The sequence below is a fragment of the Artemia sp. Qi Xiang Cuo genome, chromosome 3 (genome assembly GCF_049724085.1).
Source record: "Artemia sp. Qi Xiang Cuo chromosome 3, ASM4972408v1, whole genome shotgun sequence".
In the NCBI taxonomy this organism is placed as follows: Eukaryota; Metazoa; Arthropoda; class Branchiopoda; order Anostraca; family Artemiidae; genus Artemia; species Artemia sp. Qi Xiang Cuo.
Genome location: NC_142796.1, coordinates 62,620,265 through 62,634,699, shown reverse-complemented (window position 1 = coordinate 62,634,699; position 14,435 = coordinate 62,620,265). Strand labels below are relative to the sequence as shown.

The window sequence follows — 14,435 nt, the reverse complement described above, 5'->3', positions numbered from 1 at the left end:
GACCACAATGGCGGATAGATTGCCATAAAATCAAAATACTATCCTCATCCAATAAAAAAAGCTGATAATAGAAAACAAAAAAAAGCAAACTATACGGTCCAATAAATTGAGGTTTAAAAAAAACATCAATGGTAAATAGAGTCCCATAAAACCAAAATACTATCGTCATCCAATGAAAAAAAAAGAAGATGAGAATATAAAACTAAACTAAAGCACAGTACAGTTATAAATGAATAAACTGTCGATAATTTTTTTTTTATTATCAGGAGTAGAAAATATTTTAACCCCCAACATCCATATCTAAGCTCAATCTTTTCAAATTTATTATCATTCCAAGAAAAACAAGAATTCAAGAAGACCTCAAGGGTGAATAGATTCCCATTGGATCAAAATGCTATCGTCATCCAATAAAAAAAAGCTGAGAATAGAAAACAAAAAAAAGCACACAATACGGTCCAATTTAAAACTAATATGTTTTTTCAATACTATTCTCTAGAAAATATACGAGAATAAGACAAATGCGAACTAGGCATCATTTTAAACCTTAATTTACCTTTTTTTTCTGAATTTGTTTATGTTTCGGTCATAAATTTGGTGTTTTCTATGTGCGTTATCCAATAGCCTATTAATTTCTTAACCTCAAGTTGTACCATGGAGTGTTTGGCACTTGTTGTGTCCTTCCATGTTAGACTAAACCACGTTCAAAAATTATTTCCTGTCCCTAGTATTCAGTTTGATGTAATTTTGACCCCTCCCTCCTTTTAACATATATGTTTTTGAAACAACCGAAGCCAAAGAATAATTAACCTTTTCTGGTATTTTGCTGATTTTCGAGCCCCCATCAGCCCTAAGAGAGCTCAAAACTCACCAAAGGCGTTTATTGGAGACTCTGGTCATAACTAAAGTGCTAAATAAATAAGGTACCCTGAGAAAAGAAAACTAGTTTTAGAATAAAACAAAGTACCTTTGACACCAGGGACAGCACCGGACATGATCTGGTAGAAAATATGGTAAGAACGTTCAAGAGACTGTTGGGCAATGACACGAGCTTTCTCCAAAAGATAAGATTCGATATCAGCACCAGCTAGTTTGCCAGAGTTGCCAAAGTGAATACGAATAAATTTACCCTAGGGAAAAATGATTAGCTTTTTAGTCTAACTTCGGCAAAGAATTTCGTATTTCATTTAGTGGAAAAAACTGGAAAATTTAATTAAAAACACAATTTCAATCCCAGACGAACTTTTATTCATAGTGTTTTTACCCAGTCCCGATCCATATTAAAGTTTTTTGAAAAGAAAACAATTCAAAACCATTGGTTGTTTAAGTTTAGTTTAATACTTTGACTTTCTTGTTTAGTGATAAGATATCAAGTAATATAGCATTAGAAACAATAATAACAGTAAACGTAATATCTAGAATAACATATACGATAATTATGATTGCATTGAAAGCTGCAACCTGGTAAGGAATAAAATTAATAAAGGAATTGTGAAATAATAAAGCGATAGTAATGAATTTACAAGAACGTACCCTTATTAGAGGCAATGCTAAGACGTTGCCTATGTTAAAGAGCCATAAGACTTCAATGTGTGTTTTTATTGTTATTTCTTCTGATTATTTCATACTGGAATGGTGGTTGCATAAAACTTCAGTGGGGGCTCATTAAAATATAAATTGACATTCCTAGTGCCTTTTTATGAGTCACACCCTTTGTACACCCTTTTAACTGCCCTCCCCCCAAAGACATCCTATTAAAATTTTGAGGTACTCATTATATTCAAAGTGGTCTAAAAGTCAAGTAACTATCCTCCGGGGTTGACACAACTCCCTCACAATCCCCATGGCAAGGACTGTAAATTATATAAGTTGCCCATTATTCACATATAAGATATTTTATTGGGGAAACGGGGTATATTTGGTCCTAGGTCTCCATAAGGCTTAGGGTAGTAAATTGAAACTTTCAGGAAATATTGAGAGGTATGTCGAATAAAACAGCCCCCTTGTCCTTTTTAGATCCCTCTTCCCCTTAACAGTGATAGAAGTTTTGAAAAAGCCATTTTGTTCAAAATAGTATAAAGATTAAACGATTCTGCATTCGGGGACTAAATAGCCCCTCACATTTCTTAGGAGTAAGCGTTGTAAATTATTCGAGTTTCCCATTAATTTCATACAATGTTTTTTTTTGAAAATGGGGTATTTTTTATCCTGGGTCTTCAAAAAGGCTACGGGCAACAACACCATGTGCATCCAGGTTATCAAAAAGCCTTAGGAACATCTGAGAAGTCTCAAGTTGAAACTTTCAGGGCATGTTGAGGGGGATGTTGAAGAGTTATTGGAGGGTAGCCGACCCTCCCCTCCGCTTGCACTTTTTAGATAAATTCATTAACACTAGACCGAGATTTAGAAAAAAACATTTGTTCATAATAGTCAAACAGTGTAATAACTTGTAACAATGTTGTAAAAAGAACTTATGTGCAACATCTCGCGAATGGCTAAGCTTATAAAGTTAAAAAAGCCAGAGAATGTTGACAAGGATGTTTCACTAAAGCAGAAGAGTGTATTTGGCTATATATAAATTAATTTTGGGAACGGCTACGGACATCAAGTTGAAACTTTCAGAATGTTAAGGGTTAACGGCCTATGTTTAATTTTTAAAAAACAATTAGGGAAGGGTATTAAGTAGAAACATTCAGAGAATGTTGAACGGAGTGCTAAACTTTGATGATGGAGATGCTAAACGATTGTCAATGAGTGGGGTTGTAATACTTCAAGACCAATTAAGATTATTAAGTTGAAAACTGTTAGAGAATGTCAAATGGGACGTTGAACTAAATCAAAAGACATCATATGCGTTCAGGTTGTTAAAATGGCACATGCGCAATATCTCGCGAACAGTTTATGTTTAAACTTTCAGAGAATTTCGGGAGGGAAAGTTGAACTTGGTCACAATACGACTATATGGATCCTAGTTTTCAAAAGAGCGTACCTACAATATCTCAGGATAGGCTAATGATATTTAGTTGAAAATTGCAAGGGTTGTTGAACAAAATCAAAATATACTATAAACATCCAGCTTGTTAAAATGTTGTATAAAATATCTCAGGAACAGTTAAGGGTATTACGTTGAAACTTCCATAGAATGTAAAGGGGATGTCGGACCTAGTCAAAAGACACTATGGACATCCTGGTTGTCAAATGGACATATCTGCAATATATCCAAACCGGGAACAGCATCTAGTTAAAACATTTAAGGAACGAAGAACCAGAGGTTAGAACTGTTTGTATCCAATTTGCCCAAAGAGCATGTGTGAAATATCTATAAATTGGCAAAACTTATTTTTCGAAAAGTTTTTGTTTTAATTAATTATAATAGAATCTACTTACGAAACGTGAGGAGTTGTCGTTACGCACTGTCTTAGCGTTACCAAAGGCTTCAAGGACAGGGTTTGTTTGCACAATTTGATCTTCCAATGATCCCTAGAGTATAAAAAAAAGAGGATTTGTAGAATAAGACTGTGTATATCAATTTGCAGAGACTAAATATGATGTTGTTACCACTGGAGCAAAATCATTGGAGCAGAGGTTCCAAATAAGTATTTAATTCAAATACTTGGGTAAAAAAAAACTAGGCTTCTACTAAAGGTTTTCTCTATGTAGAAATTATGCTTGTCAATAAAGTAATTTCCAAGGGACTGTCAACTTTAGTTGTAGGCACCCTTGAATTTAGATCTAAGAAATAAGCTGGTCCAAATCAGTTTTAAAAAGGATCTAAGCTTTAGAAACTACATCCCTAAAAGCAGAACGTGCAAAGTATCGACCTTAATTCATACATTAGCAAAATCGATCTAGTAAAGAGCGAACCCTACGGAATCAGGCAGCATAGTACTCAAATGGGACATCATACATATGAAGATGTGGATTCGTCAAAATTATATTTTATTTTAAGATTATGTACATGATTATATACACGCTTAAGATTATGTACAATTTTTATTCAAATGAGCCCTTACACATCTTTCTATGGTTTTCAGGGTTCTTTCGAATTTTTATTAGTAAGATTAATTGAAACAAAAGTTTTCATTCCTGAACCAGGCTCAAATGGTGATTTTATCTTACTTGACAGTTTTTTTTTTAAAAACACGTTTTAAAATTTTGCTTCAAATGGGCTAGGGCTCGTTCTTTCTCCCTAATTAACCATGATATTTTGTACTCCATAATTTATGCAATGCGATTTTAAGTTTATTTTCTATTATTGAGTTTCAATTGGTAGACAATCCTAAGTCTTCAAGGCAAAAAAACAAAAAAGATTATGTAACTCCGTTCCATGGAACGTAAGATGCAAATCGAGCTCAGGTTCGATTTCCCTCTTTCGATGCGACTCAAATGCTGCTCCACACTTATTGTCACCATGAAAATCTGATGGTCATCTTGTTTGGAGCTCCATTTCTTTGTATTTTGTGCTCACATTTTTGCAACAATAAATTACTTTCTGAAATTCTGGAGGTCTTACCAATGCAAAAATGTTTGCAAAAGAGTTTAGGAGGTTGGAATTACCCAACTAGACATTGAACCTTCAGAATAGAAAATAAAATAAAAAAGCTACTAATTATAAGCTGCGCTAATTTTAAATAAATTGTAGATATCGCCTCAATCTCCTCAAACAATTCAGTAAAGGGGGTTGTCCCACTCTAAAAAAAAGTTTTAAATTAAAAGATTTAGATCTCAAAAATTATTTAACTAAATTGATTTTGTTTTTCAGATTATTGCGCTTTACAGCTAAGTTTTCTGTTCGAGAACTGACATTAATATTTGATTATTATGTTTAGTTTTAAGTTTAAAACTATATAAATTAATTTTATAGTCTTATAATTCTTTAGTAACTTATTTTAATGGTAGCTTTTTATAGAACTAAATAAAAAAGAAAATTTTTTTTTCAACTGAAGGTAAAGAGCAACATTAAACCTCAAAAACAACTAAATTATTTCGTGTAGAAGTTGTATGCTCCCTCCTTTATCCATTGTTATTTACGCTAACGCTTGACTTTTTTCTCAGTTCTCTAAGAACAATTGGTGAAGCACAAAGACTGTTGAACTTGGATAAGAAGCTTTTTCGAAGCACTAGCAAATTTTAGCCTTAGGAGCATCACTTTCTCTGTAACTGGAAAATTCTATACATAGTTTCTTAAGTACCGTAAGCCGATGGGTTATCTCAAAATTATCAATTCCTGTCAATTTTGGCCCTCTTCGGGGCAAAATCCTAGTTTGGTGCCACAAAATAAAACGCCACTCTATCGTGGCACAATCGTTTTGATCACAGATAAAAGAAGCAAAGTTTTCAATTTACATTTAAATGAGCCCTCTTCCAATCATCTTGGACCATTAATTCGATGCGATCACTTCTGGGGGAAAAAACCCAACTAAACACGGATCCGTTATATTTTTTTCTGGCATAAATGTAAAGTTCCCCATTTTCGTGGATAGAAGCATGTAAAGTCTATAAATTGAAACATATTTTTTTTTAAATACAAATTAATTTTTTACAGGCTCGTAGCTTTTGATGGGTGACATTACAGTTGATGAATTTTATGTATATTTAATCAATGCAAAAAGATAATTATTCTGATGTGTTAATTGTTATCAATATTCCGTCTTTTTAGAGTTTTGGTTACTATTTGGTGGATTCAGTTGTTACTTATTGTTTATTACAACGAACTGTTTGACTGAACAAAATAATTAACATTCCAGATTTTTCCGAAATCTTATTGCTTGGCTTGTGCCATCGATAGCGTGATCGGTTAACAGAACTAAAACTAATATAAATATAACGACACAATGTAAAGGAAAAGGATCAAATTTAAGGGATAGGGAAAAAACTGAAAATGACCTAATGCAAAAGAAATGTAAATGAACAGTTATACTTACGGTTAGACTGAAAATAAAAGATTTTATGATTAAAATTTGTTAAGAAGTGGTGCATGAAAAAAAGTTGAAGGAGAAGTCACATGCAAAATTTTTAACGTTTCTTTTATTGATTTTTCAATACATTACACTTTCTGTTTAACTTATTGTTTTATTCGTAATTCTAGTAATATCCTTATATTAAGATTATTTATTTAAATAGATCATTTATCAATCTGAAGATTATTTAGCGGTTGCTATTGCTGCACTGAGTAAATCAATGTTTAATGGAACACTTTTGTTCTTAATCTTAACTTTTTAATTTTCTTCGAAAAAATTCCTCTTTTAGTCAAAAATAAATTTACTTACTAAATCTGAATATTTTCGACAAGTCAAAACTTGAGATATTTACAAGCCTTTACACATAAGACTTTGCCTTAACCGAGTTTTTTTTTAAGTAAATAAACTGACATTGAACGGACATAAACAGGCTGAGTTATAGATACTTGGTTAGAATAAATGTTAAGAGAAGCTAAAAAAAAAAAAAGTTAGTGTCAACACCACCAAGAAATCAAAATCGTAATCAAGCAGCAAAATTTAGCTAGTTTGGTGTCTATCAAGCAAAATTCATAGAAACTGAAAAACAGTAACAAAACAATTATCTCAGAAGCTCTTAGAACTAGAAGTTATTCTAATTTATAGCTTTTTGAAAACTATTTCCAAAGAAAAATTAGGTAAAATAGATTTGTAAAAGAAAAAACGGAAAAGGAAATTACCAAGGCCGTATCCAGGGGGGGGGGGTTACCCAGTTTGAACCCCCCCCCCCCCGAAATTTTTGAGCGAGTCGAAAATAAGTCGAAAATTAGTAAAACCTAGGTAAAAATCAGTAAAATTAGTCGAAAACTGAGTAAAAAACTAGTAACCCCCCCCCCCCGAAAAAAAATCCTGGATTCGCCCTTGGAAATTATTCATTATCATGCAAAACAGTAAATTGTAAATTTTTAAGCGTTATAAACAAAGAAATCGGTTTCAAGTAGCAGGTAATAAATACTCTGTCACTTCAATTTCAGACACGGTAATTTTTCCCTTGTACCCAGGATAACACCCTCATGCGCTTAAAATAAGGTCAGGTTGAAAATAGTAGCGGTTTTTGACACTTCTCAGCCATTTTTAGTTTTATCATGGAATTGCGTCAAACGTGCTACCATTGATGATCGTAGCTTACCCTTCTAATATTTTGAGCCTGAATGAAGAGGTTAAAAGTGGTAGAATAATATTCAAACTACATAACAATAAGGGACTGATTCATGAAGGGTTGTGGGGAGGGTTTTATACCTTCTTTTCGGAAGCAGCTTGGTCTGATTTCTTTGTAGAGGCAGCGACACCAGCGAAATATGAAATGACCTTTTTCGTGTTTTCTGTTTTACCGGCACCAGATTCACCACTGTGGATTAATCAAAAAGCTGTTAGAGTCGTAACTTAAGCACTAGCTGGACGGAACAACAAGCTCCTTGTTTTGAAAATGAAAAATAGGGCTTAATATATTTTACTTTTCAAATATACCATGGCACGTAGACAGTTATATAGCTACAAACAAAATAAAAATCTCTAACACGTATATCCTACAATGTTGAAGAAAAGCTATCCAATTTTAGGTGTGTCTCGAAGCTATTCGTAATGAGCGTGATCTATGGAAGAACCCATGGTTGCCCTGTTTATTGAGCCATCAATTCTTTTGAACCATCGGTTCATGCTTATAAAATAAAATTTATCAAATGGTCAGAAGTTAAATTCCTTTTTGTTTCTCAATTTTTTTTCTTTTTAACTTAATTAGAGTAAAACATTAAGATGTACAATTTTTTATTTAAAAATAGAATCTACAATTAATGTACAGCAAATGATTAAGTTATTTCAGAGTAGTATTCTAGTACATAAGAAAAAATTCTACGTTTCATAATAAGGGAATTCAAATATTTTGAATTATTCAATAAATTATATGGTAAAGACCCAAGCTTTTGCTTTGAATATTATACCCTCATAATTTCTAAAAACTTCTTAAATTTAAGCGTTATTAAATTTATCTTGGCCTTTGAACACTAAGTAGCACGCAATGGACCAATATTAGTTATTTGTACGAGAGGAGTAATTTAAAGCAATTCCAAAAGATGGCTATTGGTGTATTAGAGAGAAGAATAAATTCTATAAGTTTATTACGGGAACAGTTCGAGAACCATGGTAATATAAAATCTTCAAAAATTTACTGCTATTTAGTAAGCACTTTAGAATAGAATGACAAGAGTTTACTTCAACATTATTTTAATGACGAAATTTGTACTAGGTTAATAGAAAATGAAGGAAATTTTGGATAATATCTGTTTCTATTGATCTATAGATTAACAAATTCTTCAAGCCCGTTTTTTCCTCTTCAACACAAAATTTCAAATAAGGTCGAAAGAATTTAGTGAAGGAGAATTTATGTGTTCTTACTGTAGCATAAATCATAAAAACTACAAGAATTTGTTTTAGAGTTAAACTTTTTTTAAATTGATTTATTAAAAAAAAAATAGATTTTAAAACTAAAATATTAAAATTAAATAATTACAGCAACTAAAATATTAAATTAGAGTTAAAATAAATTAAATAAGAATTGAATTACATATAAAAATTAAATAATAATGAAAAAACTAAAGAGTTGAAAATTTATTATTTTAAGAAAATGTAAAAATTTGTAAGCCATGATGTTTCAATAGCACAATTGTTACATAACTGAGCCCCTATTCCAGTATTATTAACTAAAAAAAGTATGGTTCTATTTGTTAGCTCATTATCGATTGCTATTTCGCTACATTACAATTGAACATTATATTTGTAAATTCCATTCAGCTTTTCTTTCGACTTTATTTGCAAAAAGCATAATTTATCTGACATATAGACTTCAGAAAACCGGCTTAATCTCTTACTGTTTTAAAATTTACAATTTGAAAAACCAGTTTATGTTGGAAACAAATAGAAATTAATGCATAACCACAATCTTACTCAAATTATAACCACTTTTGTAGCCAATAAAGCAAAGCCAGTTTTCTTAAAGTCAAAATAAGCACATTACAGTAAGCCAAATTACAAGTTACTTTCAAATAAAAAACCTAAATGATCAAAGCAAGATCACTAATCTTTGAAAAATACAATCTTTTTTTTGTCGAATATTGCGTCACCTAAAATTTGTAAGGTGGCTCACTTGGAAGCATAAACTATTTAAAGCTGAATCAACATCTATTTTAATGTTCATTCTAAAACAAAACAAAGCCTATAAGCCTTGAAAGCATAGCAAGAGCAGCAGAGTTTTCCTCATAGCTGTCATTTAGAAAAAAGGTTTATTCCAAAAGGAGCAAAAGCAATTACCCATTCAGCCAAAATGTCTGATAAAACATGATGAATAACTATAATTCCTGAGCAGCATTTAAGTCCCAATTCTGAGATACTGGTTAAATTGGATGGTTGACTTTTATAAATTAATTTTTTTTTAAATCCCCTAATTTATTATTATAAATTAATTTATTTAAACTAATAAACTAATTTAAATTATTGTATAAACTTAGATTAATGAGTTTAAATTAACTTAAATCGTTTGAGTTCATTATTTTCTTATAAGTTATAAATTAATTAATCCCATAATAAAAAAAATATTCTCAGAAGATCCAAAACTGTTTTTTTAAATAGTTTAGAATCTATGCCGGTTTGTATCAGACAAAAAGGGTGAAACAATGGTTATTTCTAAGGAAGAGCTTAATAATTCATCTTTGAAATTTGAATCCCGTTTCTATCAACAGAAAATAATAATGATCATTTTCTGTAAAGAAATAAGGAGCAATGACTACTGAAAATATCCCATTTTTGAATTTTTTTATTAATATTGATGGGGTAAAAACTTGTTCATAGCGTTTTTTGGTTAAATAAAGCCATCTTTGCTAAATTAAACAAAACTAAAAGAATATGAGGAATACTCTGAATTGGCTCTAAAAAGCAACATTTATTACGGCGTTAATTTTGACATTTAGATAAGCCCAGAAATTTTTTGCTCGTGAAGTAGGTTTTATTTTGCGAAAGAGAGCGTAGATGATTTGCAGATGCAATTTCAAGTCCTTAACTTACGCCTGACTTAAACTGTGTTTTTGCCATTCCTGATCTGGCAATGTTTGCAAAATATGCAATAACTTTTTTTGTGTTTTCAGTCTTTCCTGCTCCACTTTCTCCGCTAAAATTCAAAATAAAAAGATTTATTTTCAGCTTTCTCTCACTTATGCTGCTTGCTTAAGAAGTAAGAATTTTTGTGACTTTATAAGGATATCCTATGACTTTTCCTTTCTCTCTTTTTCCACCTTTTTATGTTGGCCTTCTTATTTTCATTCTATTTTACTCTCCGCTTTAATTTTACAACGAAGTTAATATTTCAATTTAATAGCAAATAGCTAATATAATTCAATTTCGCTTTATGGACATCTGTAAATTGAAAATCGAAATTGTCCATCCTATCTACACATAAATTTATTGTAGGATAAGGTAAAAATTTAAAAGAGTCCACGCCAATTCTTGAAACATAATTTAACACAAACATTACAGAGAGAATTTTTTTGTTTCTATAAAAATTTTATTTGTACAATAATTATTTTTATCAAATTTAGATTAGTTGAAATATTATGTTTCCCTTTAAATTATCCATTTAGCTCAACTGGGCTTTTTATCTCCTTCTAAAGAATAGCCTTATTGAAGTCCTCTGAGATCTACTGAATAGTGGCCACTATTCTGCTGAATAGTGGCCTTATATTATCTAAATTGAAGAGTCTGTTATGTTTTTTTTTTGTTTTTTTTTTCTACTTTTGAAAAACATCATTTAGGTTTGTGTTTATGCTATATTTTTCTTAGTATACTTTAATTATTCATTTTATTTTTTACTTTAATACGTCTTTATATTTATATGTCACTTTCATACTATTTTACATATTTTAGTTTTTAATACCTAGGTTTGCTTAAATACAACTAACATCTTTGTAGGATACCTCACTAATTTTTTTTTTGAAAAGGGAAAATAACCTAATACAAAATAATTTTTTTTTACAGTAATCATTCTCGTTCTTGAAAATCATTTTGTTCTTGAAAAAGCTTTAAAAGGTTACGCTGAAATTTAAGATATAAATATTTAATAAGAAAATACTTACGTAATAAGCATAGATTGATTTTCATGATCTGAAAGATAAAATCAAAACTATGAGACAAGAAATAAAATAAACGTAAATAGTAAATGGAAAAGAAAAGGCTATGAAAATCAAGAAAGCCGCACCAAGGCCCTTTCCAAAGAAAGTACAGAAGGATGGAATATAAGAACTGAGACAAAGTAATTGATTCAAAAACTAGTCTCTAAGTGTGAAAAGCATCTGGGGCTGGAGGGGCGTCACGGACCTGCTTTCTTTTAGATATTTTTGAAATTTTTCGATTTTGCAGCAGCTTCAATAGTTTTTCATGAATAGCATGTTTTTGGAGTTTGATATACCTATCTCCCATGCCATAATGGATTTAGGCTTCATAAACGGAAGGGAGAGGGACGGGAAGTATACTAAATTTCAGTTCCGACAATTATTTAGTAAATTAAGTACCTTAATAGGATTATAAAATAAAAGGAGTTTAATGTCAGATGTAAAAAAAACTGGGAGTAGCTGCCCCTTCCTCCTCAGGCCTAGAAACGCCCCTACTCCCATGAAATTGAATTCCTAACTGATGACGTCTGTAACACATGTAGTAAAAATATATTTTCTTTCTCTCATTTTCCTTTTGTCTTAGCTTGAAATTAATTGTTATATTTTGAGTTTCTTACTTAAGAGAACTAGGAAATAAGAAAAAAGAAGACTTCATTCATTAAAATCCAAACTGCTACGAATGTTAGGTTTCTTCTGTTTCTTCCAAATCCCCTGAAATTATACTGTATTCTATATCGGAAGGTCTAAGAAAATTAATGTATAATAACATTTTCAAACAAACTAGAATTATCTCATAATATTTGGATGTTAAAGTTTAAAGAAGATGAATATTTCCACTTTTTCTAATATTTTTAACATACAATATTGCGGACCCTTTGGAGGGGGGGGTCATATTTCTACAACTTTCGAAGTTGAGACAACTCTCACTAGTTGAAGCAATGACACCAAAGCAGAGGATGATATTAAAAAACTGAATTCTTTTTAGTAATTCAACACCTAGTATTAACGTCGAATCCGTATTTGGGCTCGTTCATTTAGTCTCCGTAAGGTTTCGTGGAATTCTAAACATTTGAGGGAACTTTTGGCAGTATCTCTGTACATTCTATAGTGCATATTTGTTTTTATACGCTTAATTGAGACTTGCTTAATAAATCTGGAGTGTAACTCAAGTTAATTGAGGATCGGAATTTTCAAAACTTGGTAGATTTTGAAGAACTTTTCTTTTGCTCTTCTAATTTGTATTTCTATTGTGTTTTTCTGTTCTTGTAAATAGATGCAAACTAGTGCTACTAATATTAACAACTAACTGCAGTTTTAAGCCATCTGAGGCAATCACAGCTACGCACGCTCCTCCTCCATATTTTTACATTTATTAAAAGAAAAAGAAAAGAAAGGATGGGGCTTTTGTACCAAACTAGGGATTATAATCCTACTCTACACCATCCCTCTCTTCATCTGAAGAATTTTCAGTGTTACTTTATCCTGAACTAAAAAACTGTTACTTACTTGTCAACATGTCACTGTAGGCACCGTCTGAGATGGCAAAAATGTGAGGTGGCACTTCATTTCGCCTTCTGCCCTTGTAGATTTGCACTACACGGTTGGTGTAGATTGGATAACGTTTGTATGGGTTGATAGCCACGCAGAAAAGACCAGAGTATGTCTGTTGATAGAAGAAGAAGATAAAATTAATTAACAACCGTAAAATTTAGGTGAAGGCAATGAAATTGGATCCTACGAAACCATCCCTAAAACAATCATTCATAATTTATTTTCTTCCTTTATTGGTTTTACAACTAGTTGATTACTGAAAATTCAGTTTTTGGATGAAAAATCTGAGTTTATATTTGCTAATTTAGCCAGTGAAATTAATGGCCTGCAACAAAATAAAAAATAAAAATAGAAAATCATAATGATTCATAAGATATTTTAATTGTTTGTTACGTCCTAAATGTTAACATATCTTCTAACTCTTTAACATCTTCTAAATCTTCAAAATTAAAAATAAAATCTACTGCTAATTCATATGGCTATAGGCTAGAATTTATTACTTGATTTTATCCGGATGCAGAAGCTTTGTCGCAAAACCTTCTCAGAAGAAACCTTAACAGACAGTCATAGTACATATTCTATGTAAGCGTTGTGTATATTTAGACATCGCACAATAGACTTTTATACTTACTTTTATAGAAAAATTAATAATGTTTTTAAACGTTTTTAACTTTCATTTGCACTTTTTGGACGTGTCACCTTTTGGTGATTAAAAAAAACAAAAAACTTTTAAGTTAGATTTTGAATTAATTAATAAATTCTAAGATCTTCAGTCTGAGCAAAATCATTTTTCTTTAAGAATGGAAATATAGATTTTCAGTGACTTCAATTTATAAACATACACGGAAAAGGGGGACAAAATGTGTTTTTCATTATCTAGGGGGGCAATTTGGTTGTTGTTTTTCCAAAATTTTCAATGAAATTACCTAAGAAAGGTATTTTCCAAAATCTAAGAGAGATGAGGTTTGTTGGGTCCTAGATGTTAAAAAATCTTCTAACTCGGCCATTCGAGATTAATTTTTGTCACAAGTTAATTAGAATAGCTATTTAAACATTGATAACGGCAAAGGAAAGAGGGACTAACTATATTTCATCTGCAAGCCCAAATTTCTGTCTAAGAAATTGTAAATTAGATATAATTTGTACAATATATACTTAATTCGCAAGCTAATTTGAATTCTGACGGTTATTTTTTCTAGCCGAATTAGAGGCTCTTTTGCATAGAACAATTCTTCCTAAATCACAGAGTATATTTAAATATATTGTTCAGTTATTTTAATTCTCAAGCTCAGATATATGTTTAAATAATGTAGATATTATCAAATGCGTTTTTTAATACCATGCTTATAGTGTATTTTCGATAAGTCAACATTTTTTTCTTTTCTCAATTAAAAATGGGAGGAACGTTTTCTAATTTAGAATGAATGTTTATTTTTTTTAGATCAAAGTCATTCTACTCTTTCTTGAACATTTCTATACTATAACAAATTTCTGACTTTCCTTAGAAATACAATTTTCCTCATGTTTAATGACTTCCTTAAATGAAATAAATTGTAATACGAAATAGGAACTTAATATCTTCACAAATATGGAATAAAAACCATATTTCGTTTTTTCTGTTGTCCTTGCTAATATAGGATCTTTAAATGTATAAAAATAATAATAATAATAATAATAATAATAATGAAAAAAATTCTTACCTGATTTCCAACGACGAAGAAAATAGAGAAACAAAACT

At 30.8% G+C, this 14,435-nt stretch overlaps 1 protein-coding gene across 49 annotated transcripts in view; it reads right to left on the bottom strand.

Moving 5' to 3' along the window:
- LOC148954387 (myosin heavy chain, muscle-like) overlaps positions 1-14,435 on the bottom strand; it is a 97,296-nt gene that overhangs the window by 78,848 nt on the left and 4,013 nt on the right. For 48 of the 49 annotated variants that reach the window (XM_089086379.1, XM_089086384.1, XM_089086380.1 and 45 more), the window contains exons 3-7: positions 12,653-12,809; positions 11,111-11,138; positions 7,233-7,341; positions 3,385-3,477; positions 965-1,127 (exon numbers count right to left, since the gene is read on the bottom strand). In XM_089086379.1, coding sequence (XP_088942505.1) covers positions 965-1,127; positions 3,385-3,477; positions 7,233-7,341; positions 11,111-11,138; positions 12,653-12,809 — 550 coding nt within the window. Of the gene's footprint in view, positions 1-964; positions 1,128-3,384; positions 3,478-7,232; positions 7,342-10,046; positions 10,150-11,110; positions 11,139-12,652; positions 12,810-14,435 lie in introns of all 49 variants that reach the window. The other variant, XM_089086418.1, reaches the window with a different exon arrangement.